This window comes from Sceloporus occidentalis, unplaced genomic scaffold (genome assembly GCF_023333645.1).
Source record: "Sceloporus occidentalis isolate IW3139 unplaced genomic scaffold, rSceOcc1.0.p SCAF_14, whole genome shotgun sequence".
Taxonomy (NCBI): domain Eukaryota; kingdom Metazoa; phylum Chordata; class Lepidosauria; order Squamata; family Phrynosomatidae; genus Sceloporus; species Sceloporus occidentalis.
Window position 1 is genome coordinate 7652203 of NW_028316994.1, and position 24263 is coordinate 7676465.

General features: G+C 43.1%; 1 protein-coding gene across 1 annotated transcript; it reads left to right on the plus strand.

Annotated features, from left to right (window-relative positions):
- Positions 1-683: 683 nt before the first annotated feature.
- LOC149303731 (sphingosine kinase 2-like) lies at positions 684-22278 on the plus strand. Its single transcript, XM_089479758.1, has 5 exons — positions 684-2756; positions 15330-15479; positions 16726-16820; positions 18013-18128; positions 19975-22278. The coding sequence occupies exons 1-5, from the start codon at positions 2333-2335 to the stop codon at positions 20987-20989; spliced, it is 1800 nt and encodes a 599-aa protein (XP_089335884.1). The 5' UTR covers positions 684-2332; the 3' UTR covers positions 20990-22278.
- The last annotated feature ends 1985 nt before the right edge of the window (positions 22279-24263 follow it).

A 24263-nucleotide genomic window follows, 5' to 3' on the forward strand; every position in this document is an offset into this window, starting at 1 on the left:
TAGAGTCACACCACTGGAAAACCTACTTTACTAAAACATAACACAGGGCCAAAACACACTGCAGAAACAGTCCAGTTTGAGGCCGCTTTAACTGCCCTGGCTCATTGCTAGGGAATCTTGGGAGTTGTAGTTTATTGCGGCACCAGAGCTTTCTCTGACAGAAGGCTAAATGTCTCACCAAACTACAGTTCCCAGAATTCCTAGAAGCTGTCTCAAACTGGATTATTTCTGCAGTGTGTAGTAAATTATACTATTCTAAATATACTATATTTACTATACAATAATTTGGGTTCAAAACACACTGCAGAAATAATCTAGTTTGAGACCGCTTTAACTGCCTTGGCTCGATGCTAGGGGATTCTGGGCAGTGTAGTTTTGTGAGATATTTAGTTTTCCCTGTCGGAGAAAGCTCTGGTGCCACAATGAACTACAATTCCCAACATCCCCTATCACTGAGCCATGGCAGTTAAAGCGGTCTCAAACTGGATTATACCTGCAGTGTGTATTGGACCATAATCTCCCCGTCTGTGCAGCCCTGACTTTTAATTGTCTAGATACCACGATATAGTTAGAATATGTGTAGGGAAACCTTTCCTTTGCCCTTAAACAAAATGGCTGCTTGGTTTACTTCTTTACATCCTTGCCCTCTCCAAAGATGGCCGCCTCTGCACCGCCTTTGCCTCAGCGGTGGGCAGGGAGTGACATTTCTGATTGGCAGAGCCTAGAGGCATGCCGCCTTCTGATTGGCTAGTGGGTACCTGTCCCCGCCCCTTTGGTCCCTAAACATTCCTCCACAGGTAGAAAATAGAACACTTCCTGGATGAGCTTGAAGGAGAACGTGGAGCTGGCAGGAGAGAAAGAAGGAGCAAAGGGAGGGGTGGAGGATAGAGGGAGTGAAGCAATGAGGTAGAAAAGGAAGGAGGCTGGCAGGGAGGCAGCTGCTGAGGAGTGCAAGGGATTGCAGCAGGGAATACTGTAATACTAGGAACTGCAGAGGAGCTGCTAACTCATCTTTTCCTCATCTCCTGTTTTTCCTGCTCAGAGGTTGCAAGCAAAGCTGTTTCTTCTCCCTCAGGGTTTCTGTCTTTTCTTCAAAGGTGCCTGGGTTGTTGGTTTTTTGGGGGGGAGGTTGAGTTGGGTAATTCCTTTTGGGGTGGGTTACTTCTGAGCCCCTTGAATTAAAACTCTGTAATCCTAAAATTAACATTTTAACTATTGCAAAATCTCTTCTTTCCCCCACCTAATTTCCTCATTTATTTTGTAATTCTGGGGTGAAAAAGTATTGAAGAGCTCCCCCCCAATTAAAAAAGAAAGAAAATGCTGTGTGCATTTGTTGATATAAAATTGGGACAAAGCCACTCATTGAAAAGCTTTCAAGGGGCGATAATGTTCAGCCAAGCTGCCCAAATATGTTAGAATTAAATGTGTGGCCTGGGTCTCTTGGGGATTTCATTCACCCATAATAGCAGGTCGAGGGTGGACTTGTGTCCTAGATGCACTGTTTCCCAAATAGCAGCCCCACACTTCTTCAGCATTTTTTGGCACTGATTGTGAACACAAGTTCCTTTTGCCGGTTTGTTTCCTTTCCCTGACTTTTAAATATCATCATAATAGTCTAATATTTCTTTAAAAAAAAACAATGTCTTGACAAAAGTGGGAGGGTTTGAGATCTGAGCTTCATCTGTGACTCATCTGGTCGGATGGAAACCTTGTAATCTGTACAGCTTCCTCAGTAAATGTTTAAACTCTTTGCCTGAAGGTGAGAGTATTCTGCAGAAAACCAGATTATCAGGCTGGGCATCTCAGGAAGCACCTGTTTGTGAGAAGCTATCAGCATATTTTTTTACTGTGTTAGCTTTTATCTTCTTTCCTTTCTTTCCTCCTTGTTCCAAATCTGTAGTCACTCAGACAGGTCAGTGTTCATTCCTGTGTGCTTTTTGACAAGATCCTGATAGATACTGTTCTTTTCTGAAGAAGGAAACAGAGGGGGGGGGGAGCTATGGGTTGTTGTTTTTTCCATTTGAAACCTATTTAAGTTTTAGGGATACAGAAGATCTTGTTCAATGAAGAAAGAGAAGAGTCTGGGAAACAGTGGAGGCCCTTGTGCTGTGGAACCAATTTCTTGGTTAAAGTGCTGTACCAGCTTTTTAGAAGATTAAGGAAAATACGTGGAGATGAAAAGATCTTAAGTGCTGTTCTTCAGATCCAGTATTCTGGAGGAGAGGGTAAGCAGGGGGTAAAGTTAGGTTGCGGTGGTTTTGGAAACCAGCTGTTTGTCAGGCTTTGTTATTAAGTGGGAAGCAAAACCGCAAAGCTGGGGCTCCTAAGCGAGATGAACTTAGTTCTGGGGACCTGTCGGGAAGGCTCAGAGACTCTTCTCCATGGGGAATTTGGAGCCTATCCTCCCAAGGGGACACGCTATGCCCTCAGCCTCACACGGACAGAGTTGCACATCCAACGCCTGGTGCCCAAGCCAGATACAGATCATCGAACGGTGGTGCGGCTGATAGATGTGGTGGGATGTCACACCATGCGCAGTCACACGGCTGGAAACAGCTCGGCCTTCTTCTGTGTCTACTCTTATCCATTGAAGAAGAAGAAGGTTGCGGTGGGCTCAGGACGTGCCCGGCAGCGTGCTGCAAAGACCTTTCAGGTTGACAGCTCTGAGCGCTATGAGGACAACCTTCACATAGCTGAGAAATGGGCAGTTGCAGTCAAGTGTTTGGTGCTGGGCATTTCTGTCTCAAGTGAAACAGGTAAGGGGGATGCTCCCTGTAAAAACCTCTTTTTGAGTTTTGCTTTGAGAAACAATGAGTCCTCACTGCTTAGGAACAGTAGAATTGTTCCTGAACTGTGTTGCTTAAGATTAGAAGATTGATTGTTGGTATCCGCTAGGGTTTGGTTCCAGGACCCCCTGTGGATGACAAAATCCGTGGATGCTCAAGTCCCATTAAATATAATGGACAGTAAAAATGTCCCTTATAGAAAATGGCAAAATCAAGGTTTGCTATTTGGAATGTATACTTTTTTTGAACATTTTCAAGCCGTGGATGCTTGAATCTGTGGCTTAAAAATCTGTGGATAATTAGGGTCGACTTTATTTTTTTAAAAAAAAGCTTTGTGGCATTAATAAAAGGTCCATGCTTGTGGACAATTAGCACTTCAGGAAAAGTGTTCAAGAAAAGTCCTTTCCCCGATAGTCTAGTTTTCAGCCTTACATTTAGGAAGGCTTAAAAAAAAGAAAGAAACAGGGGAATGCTACTGCTTTTTAAAAAAAGTTCTCTGCTTTGTGATTTTTCCAAGTCTAGATTACGTCTGATCTTCTGCTGGCAAAAAACCCCAAGCAGCTGTTTATTTTGTCCCCACTCTGCTGCCTTCCAGTCTTTTTCAAAATAATACAAAATCTCTTTAGTCCATCCCTCTATCCCTGAAACTAAACTCTACTTGCTTCACACTCTTGTCCTTAAGGCAGTGGTTCTCAACCTTCCTAATGCCGCGACCCTTTCATACAGTTCCTCATGTTGTGGTGACCCCCAACCATACAATTATTTTCATTGCTACATACAAATATGTGTTTTCTGATGGTCTTAGGCGACTCCTGTGAAAGGGTTATTCAACCCCCAAAGGGGTCCTGACTCACAGGTTGGGAACCACTTCCTTAAGGGATCCTGCCTTCAGACACACACATGCTTTACCCAGTATGTATTGCTATGCTCTGCCTAGGATCTGTGGGAGTGCTGGTTCTGTGGGAATGTATTTCTATGAACTCATTAAATAAGTTACTTAGGAAATCAGCCAGCTTATGTTGCATTTTCCAGACCAAAGTAGGATTATTTTGCATATTTCAGCACAAAGTGTTGAACTCATAAATAATTAAGGTGGCGGTTTCCCAAGACTCTTTGTGTCCTGGCTCACTGCTCCACTTGGCTTTAGATTAGCAATGTCTCAGGTGTGGACAGAGTCTCAAAAGTTATTTGATATAGGTGGGCCTGCTCTGGAAATGCACTCACCACCATTCCTTTGAAAGAACCATTGTGTCTCTAGAATCCTAGTTGGGACTTATAAACCAGGATGGGAATTATGTCCCTACGTATATTGGACTGCAATTTCCAGCATTCCTCATAATTAACTATGCTGTCTGGGGTTTCTGGAAATCCCAGCCCAACATCATCTGGAGGTGTGTTTGATTTCCACCCCTGTTTTCCTCAGTTGGACAAAGTAGAGGCTGTGTACTTTGTCTTCCAAAAAGCTTTGATAAAGTTCCACACCAAAGTCTTCTGAGCAAGTTCAGCTATGGGATAAGAAAAGTTCCCTTAAAGATCAAAAATTGGTTAAAGAACAGGAAGTAGATAATAAAAATAAGTGAACAGCTCTCACAACGGAGGGATGTGAGCAATGGAACCTCTCAAGGATCTATATTGAAATCCACACTTTTTAACTTGTCCATATAAAAATACCTGCCACCTTGAGTGGTTTTAAAAGGCAGTTTATGGAGGATGAGGCCATCAAATGCTACTAGTCAAGATAGCTGTATACCAACTTAAGAGGCAGTATCTCACTAGGTATCAGTTGCTGAGGAGCATGAGAATAAGCATTTATTTGTTCCTGCTGCTAGGCCACTGTGGAAACAGACTGTTGGATGGGATATGCCTTTGGTCTTCAACATGGCTTTTCATATGTTTGACACACCTATTGCCACTGGGAAAGCCCAGCTGCTGGGAGTATTTCAGCTTAAATCAGAAGACAAAGGGGAGCTGGGGGTGATGGTCTTGCCAATAATGTAATTATTATTACTAGTTCTAGTGTTTTGCGCGCAGTGGAACCCTGGCTCCACTATGAACTCATGAAAGGCCATTCATTCTGGTAGTGGGATTAAAGGTTTGCATTTAGGGGCATTATTGTGAATGGAGAAAGATGGGGTGCAGATGTGGGTGATGGAGGAAGTGGAAAGGGTCATTCTTCCTGGCCTTTTCCAACTTAATAGGCCTCTAGCAAGTGAATAAAGATGTCTTGGCATTAATTCATTTTCTCATCCTATGTGTAGACTTTAAACCATGGGTTGAATTTATCCTTGACATGCACTGTGTGCTTGTATATTTGTCCAGTGTTTCAGCATCTGTACCTTGTGGTTTGGTCCTAGCTTGGAAAAGTTACTTTGAGGAGGGGGCTTAGTCTCCAGAATCTTCCACCTGTTCCTACTCTTTCCCCTGTCCCCCCATCTCTCTGCATGCCCTCAGACATGCCCTCAGACATGAATGCCATAGGTTCACTATCATGGTCCTAGGACATTTAAAAAAACCTAAAACACACAACCTTGAGCTCATCCATGGCTTAGTAAAGGTTTCTTCCTCAGTGTCCCACTTCTCACATCCTATAAGCTGCTGTTTGTTTGGTTTTTTCCTTTGGGGTTTTGCAAAAGCAATGTGTAATATTTGAGAGTGTCCTGGATGGAACACCTTCTGTCTCATCTTGCTGCCTTGAAACAGAGGATATTTTTTTATAGAAATTATTCCTTCCCCACAGAAGACTTTGGAAAATGGGCAGTTTGTATTGTGAAACTCTATAATGCTTGCAAGCCAGTCCTCTACAAGGAACTTCAAATGCCCGGGGAGAAATGATGACAACTCAGCTGACCCCTGCTTGCTCAGGAGCTGGTAGTGTTCCTTAATAATTTCCGGCAACCCATGAACACACTGTCAGTGCCCTTTGGACTTAAGAAAAGCAGGTTTTTCTTCATTTCCTTGTGTTGCGTTTTGTTTGCTAAAGCACAAATTCCCAGCTAATTAGTTGCCCCTGATGAAAAGTGTTACTAAAAAGTGACGGTCTCCTTTTCATTAGAAGATGTGGGTGGAGAGGAAAACAGACTTCTAGTCCTAATGAATAATTGCCTGTTCAGCTTGTCTTCTATGTAGAATTGGAGATGCTGTTCTTCATAATTAACATGTTGATGTGTGGTTACCTTTGTGGCGGTCCTCCCATACCAACAAACTCCCAATACATGAATGAGGAAGCTGTGGTCTTCCAGATGTTGTTTGGTTTCAGCTCCCAGTTATCCATGACCCATCCCTTGTTGTTCTGTGCCTTCAAGTAGTTTCTGATTTATGGCAACCCCAAGGCGAACCTATTGTGGGGCTTTCTTGGCAAGATCTATTCAGAAGGAGTTTGCCTTTGCCTTCCTCTGAGGCTGAGAAAGTAGGTTTCCATGGCTGAATGGGGATTCAAACCCTGGTCCTCCAGAGTTGCAATCTTAATGCTCAAACCACTATATCACACTGGTTAGATGGGGCTTATGGCAGTTGGAGTGCAATGTATTCTCCACCAAACCATACAATTTGAAACTATAGTACTTACAATCCAGGTAGATACAGATAAAAAGTAGAGAGCAAGCTCATATACGACAGGGTGAGCAATTGTGGTGTGTTCAGGGGCCCACAACTTCCATCATTTTAGGCACCATAGACTTGACCATCATCCCTTTTGACTGTGGATTATGGCAGTTGTAGTCCAAAATGCTTGGAGGTTACTGGGTTGGAGTTAGCTAATTGTATATGTCAGATCAGAAATAATGGTGCTCTCAAACATTATGGTGAGTCAGGGCTTTGCCACCTCTCAGCCAGAGCTTGCAAAAGTTATTTTCCTAGACCACAACCGTCAGAATCACTTTGTTCTGTGGATTCTAGGAACTGTAGTGTGGGATAGTAACTTTTCTAATCCCTGCTCACAATATTGCCTACTACGTCATGGGTTTAATGTAAGGGTAAAGCAGAGAAGCAGGGCAAGCCATAGGCTGAGAAATAGGGGGGGAAGGATGGAGGAATAAAAATGTACAAAGGAGCTTTTAAAAACTAACCTGGAAGATACACTTATGACAAGATAACAGAATCAACTCACCATAAATTGCATATACTGTAATATGTAATACTGATATTAAAAGTCTCTATGATAAGAATCTGTTATCTTATCAAACAGATAATATCAGGAATCCACTTGGTGCTGGTACATCAGATATAATGAATATCCAGATATTATCTATTGGGTGTGTGTGTGTGTCTGCATGCACGCGCGTGCGCCCCTTCAAGTTGTCTGTTGATTTATAGCAACTCTATGAATTTCATAGGGTTTGCTTAGCAATCCTCAGAAGTGGTTTTGCCAGTTCCTTCCTGTGAAATATAGCCTACAACAGCTGATATTTGTTGGCAGTCTCCCATCCAAGTACTAACCAAAGCTGATCTTGCTTAGCTTCCAAGATCAGATGGGATCTGGTGCTCCCACCCTTGAAAGTCCCTTCCATAGGCAGTTATGCTGAACCCATCCCTTCTTTCCTTTCTTAACAGGCAAACACTTTTTTGTTTAAGTAGGCTTTTAATTAGGCCAGGGAGGCATTTTTTATATTAGGTCTATGTTTTACCTATTTTGTATGTTTTAAAATAATTTTATATTGTTTTAATTGTGACACTTTTAATTGTTTTTAAAATTGTATTGGCAGATTTTAATCGATTTCCTTTTTTGAGATGCCTTGAGAGAAAGACGGCATATAAATAAAGTAAATAATAATGATAAATCAATACATTTATGCCTTGCTATTTACATCTTTATACATTATGGAAATGGTATCTTTGGATGTCAGTGTATGTTTAGAGTTAGGTTCTTTTTTAGCTCCTGTGGTCTGTTTATATATTTAACCTTGTCCTTGTTGATTCCTTCTAGCTGTTTGAGATAAAAATGTAATCATAAAATTAAAAGATATGGGGAAATGCCCTGTGGGCAGAAGTCAGATCTAGATTTCCTTACAGATGCATGGGGTGAGTCTTAGTAGATTGGCACAGATTTCTGACACCCGGTTATTTAACAGTAGCACCAACCAAATTATGTCAGCCTTATTTTGATCTTAAATTATATCACAGAAATGAAACTTATTTGGAGTAAACTTTCCAAGAAAGGAGTAAGCTTTCCAGGAGCAGTGGGATATAAGTGCGATAAACAGATGTTATATGGATCAGATGTAGAGGTTGTAAAAGTTCCTTTTTGAAACTACAGCTCCAGGATCTCCAGGCCAACATGAGCACTAGATATGGTACCTTTATTTTGGGAGGGATGGTGACAGGGCAAGTGTTTGGTAAGTTAAAAACAGAACTTGGCAGTGTTAGTCTCCAGACAACTTCCAGAATCCCCAGCCAGTATGATCATGATGATCGAGCAATTCACAGACTTGTGAATGTACCTTTTAAGCCCGACATGGTTTGGGTCCAGATTACCTACAGGATTGCCTCCTCCCATACAGTCCGTCCATACATTCAGGTTCTCTGGCAGATGTTTACTCCAGTCAGCCAGGACTAGTTGGCAACTATTAGCCAAAGCACTTTTTCTTCATTCGCCCCTAGACTGTGGAATGACCTGCCGGAAGAGATTCAACACCCGAATATGCTGTCTGAATGTAAATCAGCATTGAAGGCCAGTTTCTTCCGGCAGACTTATCTAGTTGATTTTTAAATTGTACGTCTTAAATGATGCATTTAAAATATGGATCATTTTAATACGGTATGTGTATATGTTATTTGACATTTTAAATTGATGTGTATTTTAACTGATGTTTATCTGTTCGTTGTTGTTGTTCCCCACCTCAATCTATTGTGAGAGGCTAGAGGAGATGATGATGATGATGATCTAGAAAAGAGAAAAACTCCAAAACTGTGGTTCAGGGCTAGCACCTTCCCTATCATCTTTTCATTTAGGTTTTCTGGGGCAGATTTCACAGGGCCAGATTTCACAGAGTAGTAGGCTGCTGTTGTTGTACAAGGCATCAATTTTGGCATTGTGTAAGAAAGAGGAGAATGAAGGAGAGGCAGTCAGTCTTAGAGAGATGCTACCAAACCCAATAACAGGAGTGAGGCTAATATGGCCTGCATGCATCCCCCAGGCCCTCACTGTGAGGACTCAATACAAATACACAAGCAAGGTACAGGTGGGTTGGTTTGTTTATCAAAATAACTTTGGTCCTACCTACACAGTTTAAAAATGTGACTTTTGGGGGACTACAGCTGCTGCCACATGCATAATTAATGCAGTTTGATGCCCCCTTTTTTCTAAATTAGGTTTTATTACTTTAAAAAGAAAAATATAGTATATTAATTGACATGTATACATGGTTCTATATTACAGTTATATGTTCATTTTGTATAAATCGACTATTCCAAATAAATATATTTAGCATTTATGTTGACACTACAGTGTGCCCTTGGCTTATGCGGGGGATCCGTTCCAGACCCCCCCTGTATAAGCCAAATACCACCTATGCTCAAGCCCCATTCAAGTGAATGGGGCTCATGCATGCAGCGCGGTGGCGCACATGCGCCATGGGCACGCGCCCCATTCATCTGAATGGGACGTGCGGCCCGCGCACTTCTGCACATCTTTGGGCATATGCTAAAAGCCGCATATAGTGCACCCGTGTATAACGCGGGCGCACTGTATTAACTTTCCAATAGGAAAAAACCTATTAAGGGTGATGATCATTTTCTTTCTTCTCTTTCTATATTATTCTACACAACTTCTTTTTAACTTAGTCATATTAATTATTTTGAGTGCCTCAAAAAATACAAAGCTTGAACTCAATACAAACGCTCATGAAAATAAAACTCTGTGAGTACAAATGTCTTTTAGCCAGTCATTTTTGAGTAATTATTCTAATTCGTGTAGTACCACTTTTTATCACAGTAAGAGAGGAGGCTTATCCATCATTCTTCAGATTTTGCATCTGGTTCTCTTGCCAAAGATTCTGAGATTTTATCTATGCCCCTTTAATTGATATGGCTCTGTCCTTTGGAATCCTGGGATTTGTTGCTTGTTGTGGCACCTGAGCTTTCTGACAGAGGAGGCTAAATTTCTCACAAAACTACAGATCCCAGCATTCCATAGCATTGAGCCATGGCAGTTAAAGTGGTATCAAGCAGAATTATTCCTGCAGTGTTGATACAACTCTCAAGACTGCTTCCCAGCCAGCATGGCCAGTGGTGGTTCTGGGAGTTGTAGTGCAATTCTTAATTTTTCCCAAACTACTTGTCCTATGTGTTTTGATGTAGGTAGCACAGTCTTCTGCTTTGGTTCAGACTGTGAAGTGACTTGGCTGGCAGCCCTGGAGATAAATTAAAGTGTGCTCTGTGTTCTTCAAACTCATAATTAGGGTGTAATTAGCATGGGCTGAATTTACCTCTGCCCTGCATGATCACATCCCCAGGAGTGATAAGCTCACTTTGCCCTCTTCAACTGTGTCCCAGATTGCAATGTTGGCAGTTCTGATTTCATTTCAGGAGAATGACAGGAGCCATGGAGAAGAAACAGCCAGACTTAGATTTGCATAGTCCTGGATTATTGTCTCCCCAGATTCATCCTGGATGGAGTTTCATTGGTGCAGTTCTCAGGGCCAAACGAGAGGAATTGGGAGCATCCATCTGTGTCTTGTGGGCATCCCTGTCCCAATTTTCAGTAAAGTTGGATGCTTTGTATGGGGTTTTGTGAGCTTTCTGGGTCTTAAAAACTGCACATGTAAAGAGAGTGAACACACATCTCCTCCTGTCAAAGTTACACTCTTCTCCTTTGCTTTGAGCAAATCCTTCCCCCTGTTTGCCTCACATGTTGTGTTGGAGCCAGGTTATGGGAAAAAGTACTGTAAACCCAGCTTGCTGTGTTGCTGGGAAGGATGAGAGGTATAATTCAACATATGTGGAGGCCACTAAGTTCAGAATGGCTCATAGAAAACAACAGGGCACAGTGCAATACACTGAGGGTGAGTTTATACCTGTTTTCCCTCCTTGTTGTGTTTTGTATAAAGCGGGGATAGAACACCTCTGGGCCCTTCCACACTACAAAATTATAGCACTGTGATTCTGCTTTCACTTTCATGGCTCCATCCTATGAAATCCTGGGATTTGCAGTTAGGGAAGGGTTTTTACCATTCTTAGCCAGAATGTTCTGGTGCCTCACCAAACTGCAGACTCCAGGATTCTATAGAATGCAGCCATAGCAGTTAAAGTGGAATGATAGTGCTATAATTGTGTAGTTTGAAAGAGCACCAGATGTAGCCCACAGATATTTTTCATCTGGCCTATATGTTCCAGCTTTGGAAGCTTTTGTGTGGAACAGATCTCTGTTGTACAACCTTGGAAGCTGTTGCACTGGGGCTTCCTAAGTAGACACAGATATATCTCGGCTGTGCTTTGTATGCTTGGTAGGAGGATGTCCAATATTGTATAAATATTATTATTACAATTTCTTACCTGCTTATCCCCATGGATCGAAGTGGGGAACAACAACAATTAATAGACACGCCGTATCAGTTAAAACACATCAATTAAAATAAGCATCAGTTTAAAAGGACAAGATATACACATATTAAAGCAATCCACACTTAAAATTCATCATTTAAAATTTAAAAATCATTTGGATAAACATGCCAGAAGAGACTGGTCTTCAATACTGTTTTAAATTCAGAAAGTGTGTTCAGCTGTCGAATCTCTTCTGGCTGGTCATTCCACAGTCTAGGGGCGGCTGAAGAAAAAGTCTTCTGGATGACAGTTGCCAACCTAGTCCTTGCTGACTGGAGTAAATGTCTGCCAGAGGACCTGATCATACAGGGCTGATTATATGGCAAAGGCGATCCTGTGATATACAACTGAGCACAAAAGTTAAAATCATACAACTCATTGTATTCTCCATTACCTTGCATGGATGCGAGATCTGAACAGTGAAAGTGGATAGGAAGAAAATAATTTGAGATATGGTGCTAGAGAAGAGTGCTGCAGATACCACGGACAGCCAAAAAAACCCAAACAAATGGGTCTTTGAACAGATCAAGCCTGAAGCCTCCCTGGAAGCCGAAATGGTCAAATTGAGGCTGTTGTTCTTTGGCCACATCATAAGAAGGCACATTAGTAAGGACAATGCTAGGAAAGGTGGAGAGGTGTAGAGAAAGACTACACATTAGGTGGATAGACTCTATTAGGGAGGTCATGGGTATGAATTTACAGGAACTAAGAGCAGTGGAGAATAGGTAGTCTTGGAGATGTTTCCTCCATAGGGTTGCTATGAGTCAGGATGGACTCGAACGCAGTTAACAACAACAACAATACTGCCTTATTATTCCCTGCCTTGAATACTCTTGTGGGAGAAAGGTGGGATATAAATCCTTGAAATAAATAATTTTTGCCATTAGCTGCACACATTGTTAGAATGTGGCTCCTCAACATCCTTCCCAAATTGGAATTTGGCCTCTGGACTAAAAGGGTCACTCAGCCTCTGGTGTAAAGAGCATGCTTCTTTCATTGTATTTTATATGTAAATAGGGGAAGCGTCTTTGCATCTCCTTCCTCACATATTAACTTGCTTTTCACCAAATTTTACAAGTTGCATGCTTGTGTAGGGGAAGGATTGCATTGTCTACCAGTTTGGTTTCCAGACACAATTCAAAGTGCTGGCAATTATTGTTAAAACTTGGCACCAGGACTCCATTCCCCACATGAGCTTTCCCAATTTGGGGAGACCCTCTTGCATGTCCCACCTACATCTGAGGTCCATTTTGTGTGCATGTTTGTGTAGGCCTGAGGATGTCTTGTGGAAGAACCCAAGCAGTGAAACTTCTATCCTTGCTTTGGGGTATCTGCCTTGTTCCTGCTGTGTTATGGCTTGACCACCTGCTGAATAATTATTTGTTTAGGCAGGCATTTATTCTTAGCTAGCTGCTTAATGTCCATATTGAATTGCTTCCTCCTGCTTCTGCATTATTTTTATTGGCAACTGTTTTAACAGACCATTGTGTTTGCCTTATACACTACTGTTGGACTTTTTTTTAAAAAAAAAAAACTACCTTGAACACTTTATAGTGGAAAGGCAGGACTCTCATAGACCAGAACTTAGAAAGTTACTTTTTTGGACTGCAACTCCTAGATTCCCCCCAGTTCACATGATGTTAGAGATTCTGGGAGTTGCACTTCAGTAAGAAAGGTGCTGAACTTTGAAATGGATGTACATTTATCTGACTATTCAACCATATGAGAAAAAATAATAATCCCTCTCTGTTGGAAACTATTGCACCACAGCTGGGATTTCCAAGAGTCCCCATGGATGCCAAAACCCATGGATGCTCTGCTCCCATTCTATACAGTGGCATAGTAATATGGTGCCTCTTATATAAAACGGCAGAGCCAGCATGGTGTAGTGGTTTTAATGTTGGACAGGACTACAACTCTTCCCTGCAGGGCCATGAAACCCACTGAGTGACCTTGGGCAAGTCACATTCTCTCGGCCTCAGGAGGAGGTAATGTCAAGCCTCCTCTGAACTAATTTTGCCAAGAAAATCCTATGATAGGTTCATCTTAGGGTCACCATAAGTCAGAAAACAACTTGAAGGCACACACCACACACACAGAGAGAACTTCACCACCTCCAGGTCTATGATTGTAGTCATACGTGAACTTTGGAAACAGAACCTTAGAAGAGAGATGAAGTTTTGACCAGAGGCTGCCAGGTGTAACTAAATAATGTACAGTGTGTGTATCCCCAATTATGGGGCTAAATGTTGCATGGTACAGTCAGTGCCTCAGCAATTGGTTCATGCCATTATACCCTTCTTTTAATTACAAATTGGCCTGTGGGAGTTAGGCCCTAAACATGAATGCCAAGTTTCTAGCTCTCATGAAAGCAAGCTGCTACATATTTCATTAAACCATGCACAGTTGTGTTCAGCATGTTGTTCCTATCAGTATTGCAATAGAAATGCCAGGCAGTGAGTATTACACCACCCATATTTGCATGAACTTTGTGTCTTCTTTTATAAATGAGTGGTTATACCCCAGCCTCTCCTGTTGTTGTTGTTACGGTGTCTTATCATGGCTGGGCTGGGCTGGGGGGGAAGCATTAAAGTATTGAAATAAAAATAAATGAATAAGTAAATACAGTGCTGGGAATGGCATCATTCCAAAGCACCATTCCACTTTAACCAGTCCAGCCATGTTCTCAACAACAAAGCCTACTTAATAAACGCAATTATTTATGGCTTCCACTGTTGAAGGTGTCACCTTAGAGAGCTTTCAAGACTCCATGAGTCTTGAGCAAAGACATATAAACTCCCTGGGCATTTGTGAATTCAGATGAGCTAACAATGACCTGCTGTTTGTGACTCGAGTCATCAGTTATTGGGAGCCTTTCTCTGTGGTTTCTTTGCTTGATGCTGACTCCTCTTTCCTCCTTTCCGGAGGATGTGCTGAGCATCTTTTATCATGCACATGGCATGCCAGCAGTAGGAAGCCTGTGGCATGAAAATTCAAAGTCACAGCCATGTGGTGCAAGCTGTCGCCATTTTGCGATGACTTTGCAAGAGCGTGAAAAGAAGACTTATCTCTATGGTCCAGGGGCCAGGAACCTGCGGCATTACAGATGCTGTTGGATTCCAACTTCTATCAGTCCTAATCACTTGGGATGACAAGAATAATATCCAAACAACATGTGAAAGGCTACAGGCTCCCTGCCTCTACAGTTGGTGGTGTGATCAGAACTTGGAAATGTTAACCCCTTTTGGACTACCTGTACCTGATCCACTATCTAGCCATTGATGGAGTAAAAAGGGATTATTTTCCCCACATTCTGGATGTGAAGCTGAAGAGGAAGCACCTATACAAGAATGGAAAGAGATGATTCTTCCTATCCTTATTCATGTTCTTCACTCACACTTTTATATGCTGTTTCAGTCAGATTGTCTTGTTTTTTCTGGCAGGGAACTTTTCTTTTCTTTTCGGAAGCACTGTAAGGGTTCCAAAAACCAGCTTTCACAAAGACAAGACCTAAAACAAGAGTGATCATACACTACAGTTGCAGTGGCTGGTTCTCTCCTCTTTAACTCCCACAAGGCCGTATATGTCTGTCTTCTTTCTCAGGATCAGGTGCCTGTTTAAGTGAATAAGGAATCTCTTCAGAAATGGACCCTTTGCATGTGAGACTGTGACTGTATATCTCATGAAGAGAAGGATTTGTCAAATCTTTTTGTGCAAATATGTTAAGACCTGTAACATGTGAAGCTGATCACTGGGGACTTCTGAGAAATTTGAATAAAAAGTGGATCATACCCACAAAGCTAAGTTTTGAGGTGTTATTTTTTTGGCCTGCAAATCCCAATATTCTGGAATTTGGGAATTTGTGGTACAAAAAGTAGCACTTCCAAGGTTTGTGGCACACGGATTTCAATTTGCACCAAGCAGGAGATACAGCTGCTGACTGCTAAAGAGACTGCAGGATCTTCTGTTCTCACCCTCATGTCTTTCTTTCTCTTTCCCACCTGACAGAGATCAGTCATAGCCTCCTACCCCGTCCTCGTCGTTTGCTCCTTCTGCTAAACCCCTTTGGAGGTAAAGGCAATGCCCTTCAATGGTGCCAGAATCACATCCTGCCAATGATTACAGAGGCCGATGTCAGCTTCAACTTGATCCAAACAGGTGAGGTTGTGGTAGAAAGGGGTGACCTTAAAAGGGCATCACAAGAATGCCTTGAAAAGCATGAGTGAGTGGCTGCAATGTTGTATTGCCCAATGTAGTGGAGTAGGTCTCTGCATGTGGATCCACACTATTGCTGCCCATTCACTGACCTCCAGTCCTATCATAGAGTTGCTGCAGACCATCCCAGTAGCTGTTCCGTGGTTGGTGAGAGTGTTAGGAGATCAGAAAAGTGTCTAGCTATGCCACCATAGCAAACATGAAATGATTTCATCCTCTACTAAGTTCACCAGAAGATCCTTGCCGATTTCAACTGCATCTGGCTAGAGGAACGTAGCCAGGCTTTTCTCCAATCTCTCACCAGCCATGAAATGGCTGTGGGGAGAGGCTGCAGTGACTCTATCATAGGATCAGAAGGGCACATTTTGATGTGGAGCAAAGAAGGGAATGCCAACCTCTGCATCAATCAAAAAGAGACATATGCTGCTTTACTTACGCCTCCCTATGGCACCAACAGGATGTCAGCCTGTTTATGTAAAGTGATGCAGGAAGAGAGTTCAAAACTTCAGTCTGCCAGAAATTAAACATGTTTTCAAATTGATGGAGGAGTCTTCTCTTAATAAGCATAGAGGGCACCTTTGCACAACATATTAACACAATAAACTATTGCAGTATAACCATGGCTAGTCTTACTGATTTCTGGTTTGTTTCTCTTCTGCTCCTTTTGTTAGCTCCTGTTTTAATGCAGGCAGGTGAGGAAGCAAGCCAGGAAAAGCCATGGTTCCGGGCTCAGATATAACAATAAACTGTTTCAAGCCAACCAGAGTAAAGCCGACAAAATATATGGGTTCAGATTGTGACTCATTATGATTTGTTAGCAGTTGTTGGTTCTTTGATCACATTGCTTTCTGAAGTAACTAAGCTGGGCTGTTCTTAAGTTTTTTGATGAAGCTCAAATAGAAAAGAAGAGACATAACCTTTCATGAGACTCGGTACTGCCAAACAAAATGAAAGTTTAAACGAAAGTCAGCATCATGAAGTTTACATGTTCTAGTGTTGCCCCAACTGCCAACTCACTACACAAGTTGAGGCAAACGTAACATTCTCTTGGCCTCAATCCTTTTTCCCCATGATCTGAGGCATGAGAATAATAATGACAGCTATAGTATGGTTTGCATGGAATTATTTACAAGAAGTATTGCTTTGCTGTTGAACTCCATTTTATTTCCTTTGGTTTTTTCTACTCCAGAGAGACAGAACCATGCCCGGGAGCTGGTACAGAGCATCAGCTTAGCTGAATGGGATGGCATTGTAGCCATTTCAGGAGATGGACTTCTTTATGAGGTACTTGTTTACAAAAAGCCAATCAAGGAACAATAGTTCCAGACCTTTCAGATGCTACCCATTAGGATTTTCTGGGCTGGTCCCTTAGAAATGGGTCTTATAAGATCTGTGCTCTTTTGGAATCATGTCTCCAGTAGAACCTTTGTGTGTCACATGAGATTCATACATGTGCTTGGGGGGAGGCAGCATATACCAGGCCCAGCCCAAAATATTATTCTGCCTGAGTTGGAGCAGGTGATAACAACCCACCTTTACCAAAATCAAGGCACATAGTAGCAAAGACAGGGGTGGGGAAGGCTCTCTATGCATGCAGCCCTGAACCCCATTTTGAAGCCTCTCAGAAGAACCTTGGCAGTTCACTAGAGTCCCCTGAATCCCCACACCTCACACGAAATTTTATTTATTTATTTATTTATTTATTGCCCATGTTTGGACATTTTTTCCTCCTGAAAATGCCAGAAAACTTGCCCATAAATGTGATGGTTTGGCTCTCCCACTCCACAGAACCCACTCCCTCAATATAGTGCCATGACATCACTTCTGCTATGACACTGCTCATGGGAAATGTCAGGGCAAAAATTGTCCCTTACATATTTGCCCACTCATGAGCTAATCCCAGAAATGCAAATGGGTCAGGAAATCCCACCTTGCCACCCAGCCCCCACAACAACCTTTGGCTAATTGAAAAAATACAGTAACAATAAATTAAATAACTGGCAATCTTCTGCTTGAAGTGGCTGCCTCATGGTGCCAAATAGGAGAGTTGGTCTTGGCACATGATCATTGAACAAATATCTGCTGGGTCTAAGCCATCACCCTGGAGGGACTTGGAGTGAGCCTTATAACACACCGGCTAAAATCCATGTTGCTGAGGAAGATCAGTAGTGGCAGGCTTGAAAAGAAGTATGTCCATTTTTCAATCTCTTTGGTGAGAAATGCAAGGTTCACACCTAACAAGAATGCTAACTTTCCCACCCTACTCCTTAGAGCTCCCTTTGCTGTCTCAGTGCTGGAAAACTTTACTATTTGGAATACTGTAATCTGCCAGCCAGATTCTGGTGCAAACCATAATGACATACAATCTAAACATATGTATTTTGGGAGTTAACCCCAAAATGTAGGTTCTTCAACTTTCATATTCAGGTAGGGGTCTGTAAGCTTTGAACACTTAACTCATCCCCTTTCCTTCCAGGTTATTAATGGTTTGATGGAGCGGCCAGACTGGGAAGAAGCCATAAAAATGCCCCTTGGGATTCTCCCCTGTGGGTCTGGGAATGCAGTTGCTGCAGCCATTAACTTTAATGCTGGGTAAGGCTGTATAAAAATGTTTGCCGTCTCTCTTCATCTGGCAAGGGGAAGAATGGTATCCCAAATCCTAACAAATGAGGCAGAATCATTAATCTATTCTGCTAAAATTTGTCCCTTTGCTGTGTGAAGATGTGGTATGCAAGACTACCATTGAGCTCACATAGAGTGCCTCTCTCCCCACCAGTGGCAGCCAGCTCCCACATATCTATAATTAATAATTCAGCACTTTCAGGACAAAATGTGTGGCTTCAAAAGCAGACTGTCTATTTGCTTGTAAAATGGCCATGTTTCTCCTGAATGATTTTATGGCTTGGGAGGGCAGGGAGTATAGTTTTGGTCCATCCTGTCCAGTAAGATAATTGTCATTCATCATCATTAAGACAGTTTATTAAATATGAATCCAACCATTTCACCAAACACCTAAGAGGAGCAGACTTCTCACTCCACCCTTGCGACAATCCTATGGGGTCAGCTTGAGAGTGCCCAAGGTCATTCAGTGAGTTTCATGGTCAAAGTGGGGATGGAACACACATCTCCCCAGTGATAGTCCAGTCTAACCATTAAACCTCACTACCATGCATCATCCATTATGTTTTGCAGGAACCGTGTTTGTGTGTCAGAGATTAAAAAATTAACATTTTTGAACTACACTTCCGAGAATCCTCCCAGCCAGCATAGTAACCATGGTGGCTGGGGATTCTGTGAGGTATAGTCCAAAAGTAATCTTCCCAGGCTCTGGTTTTGGTCTATCTAACGTAGTGCCCCATAATTAAGTCTACAAAGAGTAGACTTAATCTTTTAATTGGATCGGTTGAAGGCAGAGCCTTCTGCATACAGTATATGCTGTGATGTTGAACTTCACGCACCTCCTGCTACATATGGAAAATTAATATATTAGGAAGAAAGCAGGAACTTAAATAAAAATAAAATAATCTTGTCCTGATCATGGAAGTTACTTTTCTGAATTATAGTTCTCCATGGCCATGGGGGTTGAATGATTGTGGGAATTGCAGTCCAAAACAAAAATTCCTAGCTCACTGTAAGGGAGGGAGGGAGGGAAGAGAGAAAGTAGTGAAGTGTCGGTGTCAGCTTATAGACAAAACCTGGGATCAATTTCGGTGAAATATGCAAGTGTACATTGATCATATGCCTGCATACTTTTTTTGTTGTTGCTGGTATTCCCGTCTTCTCTCTGCTCCAGCTAATGTCTCTCTCCAAACTTACTGTAGAACTGATGCATCCCACACCAGCTGTTCTATGCCTGATGGAAAGCAGGGAATGATAGGAGAAGCATCTGGCTGAGTCTTCATAGCCAGATGCAAAATGATTACATAATTTCAGCAGATGATGTAATCATTTGATGTCTGGCTAGGCAGACATAACAAGACCTTTCTCTGATGTCTCCCTGCTTTCCACTAGGCAGAGAATGATAAGATAAAAAGTTATTAAAAACGTTGTGATGCCACCCGCCATCTGCTGGACAGGCAGCGTGACACCAGCATCGGGGTGGAGTCAGGGCAGGTGGTGGACAGTCACCATGCCCCCACTCCACCCCAATACCAGTGTTTCTTGCCAGTCTGTATAGTCTTTAACTCATTAATGCAGGATGCTGGCCATGTTCAAATAGTTCTTATAGACTCAGCTTGCATGAAAATGCACAATTTATGTTCTCTCATAGCAGACAAAGGCCCTCATGTCTGACATTGTGTCCCAGAATGTTTGTTCCCTTCTGCTTGGCTGGGCTCCCAGCCCCTCACCTATGGTTCGATGCCCCCTTTTGCTCTTTAGGAGGGGCATAGCAATGAACTTCTGTAATCTTGATGCCTTTCTTTGACCTCTTGGGCAGGTTTGAGCAGACCTTGGGCCAAGAGTTGCTGACGAATTGCACCCTCCTGCTCTGCCATGGGGGAGTGTCTCCCTTGGACCTGGTCTCCGTCACCACCTCCTCAGGCTCCCGCTCCTTCTCCTTCCTCAGCGTGGCCTGGGGCTTCATCTCTGATGTGGACATTGAGAGTGAGAAGTACCGCCATATGGGATCAGCCCGCTTTACCTTGGGGACCATGGTCCGCCTGGCCTCCCTGAACACCTACCGGGGACGTCTCTCATATCTGCCTGCTCCAGACTCTGGTGGCCACCGCCCTATTTTACGCAGCATCACCATGGCAGCCAACGGGAGCCTCCCCTTCCAGAGGATGCCTCTCCACCGCACAGTCTCTGACATGGGGCTTTGTGAGGAGCGCCGCACCTTCTGCTACCAGGGATTGGAGCCTGCTGATGAACCCTCTCCTTCACCCAGCTCTCCACTTCCTTCTTCTGGCTTCCCCACCTCCAGTTTCAGTTTTGAGAACTTGTCAGAGCAGCTGGTAGCTGACAGCCAGGGAGCCCAGGAGATGGCTGCTCCCACCTCCTTGGCGTCTTCTATCCGGCAAATGCGTGGCCCTTCAGATGACTTCCTGGCCCCCCTCAGTCAGCCAGTACCCAAGTCCTGGGTGACAGTGGAGGATGATTTCGTTTTGGTGTTGGCCATCTACCAGACTCACCTAGGGGCTGACCTGTTTGCAGCCCCCTTTGCTTGCTTCAATGACGGCCTCATCCACCTCGCCTATGTGAAGGCGGGCATTTCACGGGCAGCCCTCATCCGCCTCTTCTTGGCCATGGAAAAGGGCACTCACTTTGAGCAAGGGTGTCCCCATGTCACCAACATCCCTGTCCGGGCTTTCCGCATCGAACCGCTCACCCACAAGGGCATCATCACTGTTGATGGTGAGAGGGTGGAGTATGGCCCCATCCAGGGACAAATCCACCATGGGGTGGCCAACCTCATTACCGGGACCAGCCCAGTGAAGGTTACAAAGCTCTGAGCTGGTTCCAGGCCCACCTTGCAGGGTCATGTAGCAGATCTAGTCTGACATACATTCACTCTTCTCCAACTTTGTTCAAGAAAGGGCATAAAATGACAGAGAAATGAGTGGGTAAGAGGATGTATTGGTCTACAAACTCATCATCCCTAGCCAGCCTGCTGACTCAGGGTGATGGGTTTTTGTCCATTGTATCCAGATAAATTACAAGAGATAGGGAGGCTATCCTAAAGCCAATTTTGTTTCAGAATTGTGGGTGATGAGTGGTCATATGGACCTGAGAGGCCAGTGGGAAACTGAAGGACTGAGAGATCACACATGAGCCACACTGGCACTTCCTGGGCCTTTCCGTCCACGGGACCAATAATTGCCTCAGTCCCTTTAGTGATCCCCATTTTTTAAAATCCCTTCCCACTGTGTTTGTGTTTTGGAAAGTTGCCCTTCTCTCCCACTTTCAAACTAAGCCAGACACCCTTTTTGTGTTGAATGGAAATCCTTTGGACTCTTCCTTGGATGACCAAACTGACACACCCATATATTGCCCCCGTTTGACAATAACAGGAAGATGGGAACCATAGTGTTCTATATCACTGATCTTTGTCAGTTCAGTTATTTACTCAGAAGTGGTGTATATTTCTCTGAATACTTATAAATCAGGGATGAGAAACCTGTGTGCCTCCCTGAGATCTTGCTGGGCTACAGCTCCTATCCCCAAATAATGTGACTAGGTTTGATGGGAGTTGGAGTGCAGTAACATCTGAAGTCTCCCAACCCTGACATAAATACTAAAAGGATATAAAGCCTCTGAAATTCAGAACTAGACATGTGAAGTAGCTTGTGAAACACTACCAGTCTCTTTTTCCCTCTCCCTCTTAAGCCCTTAAATTGATTGATGCCAATCATTTTCCACCTTCCCATTTGGTCTACATTTGGTTCTGCTCTTTCTTCTGCAGGGTGGTGACCAATGACTTTTAAGGGAAGGAAGGGACCATTCTGTCTTGAACCCTGTTATGGCTTGGTTTTAGCCAACTGGGGGTTTATTAAAAGGAGGTGGGATCAGCCCATCATCACCACTACTACACCAATGACTTCTAATTTGGCTTTCTAAGAATACACTGGATGAATGTAACTGGATTTTTTTTCTTTTGGGAAGGGTTTTATTGGAGGGGGGTAAGGGTGATTATCTTTATTATTTCTTTCCTCCCCACCATGTGGGGGCTAACAAAGCAATTAAAATGATCTAATACTGTAACAGAATATGTGTCTCTAAAAGAAATGATGTTTACTCTAAACGTATTGTCTGTCTCTCTTTAACAGATGTTAAACCAGCAGACCGATTTGATAAACGTCTCACTACCCAGAACTTTCCTCATCTCCCTCATGAAATGGTAAAGCCCACATCTTGGAAAAGTTACTTTTAAAATGGAAACTCCCAAAATCCCCTCAGCCAGCATAACCACCGAGAATAGTCCAAAAAGTCACATTGCAAAAGTCCAGTCATGTATTTGGCTCGGAATCTGACAAATTGGCCAGTCTAGATTCTAGACATGTCACATAGCTTTTCCCCTTTTGATTCTTCTGAAAAGTTTAAATGATATTGGTAGATTAAACCAAAGGCTTGTATAGTCTAGGACCTGTCTGTCAACAGTGATCAACTGGATTCCTCTAGTACAAAGGTGGCCCTTCAGATATTTTTTATTCCACAAGTAAAAATGGTCAGCCATGTCCTCTCAAACTTCTTAGGGTATGTGTGACTGGCCTTCCAAGGCTATTTTGAGGCCAGCCTGTATTAGTCCTGTGGGACCTTTGATGAGTGTGACCTTCGGAGATGTAGGTTACCTCCTACAAGTAAAATGGCCCAGAGAGGATAGTTTTTTGTGGGTTTTTTTTGGGGCTATGTGGCCATGTTCTAGAAGATTTTCTTCCTGATGTTTCACCAGCATCTGTGGCTGGCATCTTCAGAGAATCCCAGCCACAGATGCTGGCAAAATGTCAGGAAGAAAATCTTCTAGAACATGGCCACATAGCCCAAAAAAACCCACAAAAAACTATGGATGCCGGCCATGAAAGCCTTCGACTTCACACCCAGGGAGGACTTTAGAAAAGTTACACCAACTCCTATCAGCTCTAGTCAGCTTTCCACACTACAAAGAAGCCCAGAAAAGTTACATTTGGACTATGTTTCCCATAATTCTTCACCAGCATGGTAGTGGGTTCTGAGAGTTATAGTTGGGAAATGTCCCAGTAATTGTTTTGATTACTGTGCTCCTCTCATGAGAATTACATGGTTGTGGATCCCATCCCAACCTCTTCCCAGGGTGCCTTTGATCACCACAGCAAAGATTGATGTAAGAAAGAAAAGTTGTTGGGATAATTGCATTACGGCTGCCTTCCTCAGTCTAGTACCCTCACATACAGCCAATGGCCTTGCTGGCTGGGCATGATGGGAATTATAGTCAAATATGATGAGAGATAGGGGAAGAGTGGCTTTATGGTGCTTGGCAGAGCTTAAGCAAGGCTTATATGCAGTTATGGTAAGAGTCAGAAATGTGTGGCCTTCCAGATACAGTTGAACTCTTAATCCTCTTGAACCCTGGCTGCATTGTCAGTGGGGAGGGATCAGGGAAGTTAGAGTTGAACAGTATAGAGAGAACTGCATGCTCCCCTCCTAAAAACTATAGAAATTAATAAAACAGGGTTCTGGGATATTTGTGGGAGGGGCCTGTGCTACTGCTGTTTGAGAAGGTAGACGTGATGTTATCGAGGTCCTAAATTTGGGGTCATTCTCATCAATGCTCGTGTGAATGCTCCCTATGTGTTTTATCTGCAAAGAGGGGAAGATCCTGCTTTCTCCCCATCTTTTTCTCTCCCCAAGGGTCAGCTCAAATGAGATCCCAATGGAAAGGCTAGCAAACACAAATGTTATGATTATTGAGCTGTCTGGCTTTTGCAGATGGAGTGGGCTGAAGGAGAGAAAAAGGTTGACTGGGTTAATGACAGAGGAAAGCATTGACCTGCATTGAAAGCATGGGGGGATGATTCTTAATAGGACTGCCAGACTGAAAACTGGAGAAAGCTATGGTACGTTTAATGATAGTGTAGAATTTTGCAGGTGTTGCATGTCATGCAACCAGGTAACAAGAAACACCTGCTGGAATGCCCTTGTCTACACTTTACACATTAAAGATACAGGAACACACCCCAGTTTTCATTCTCATAATCCTACTCTTAGACTACTGCCATCCAATGTGGCCAGCAAGAGACTCTGGGAACAGTA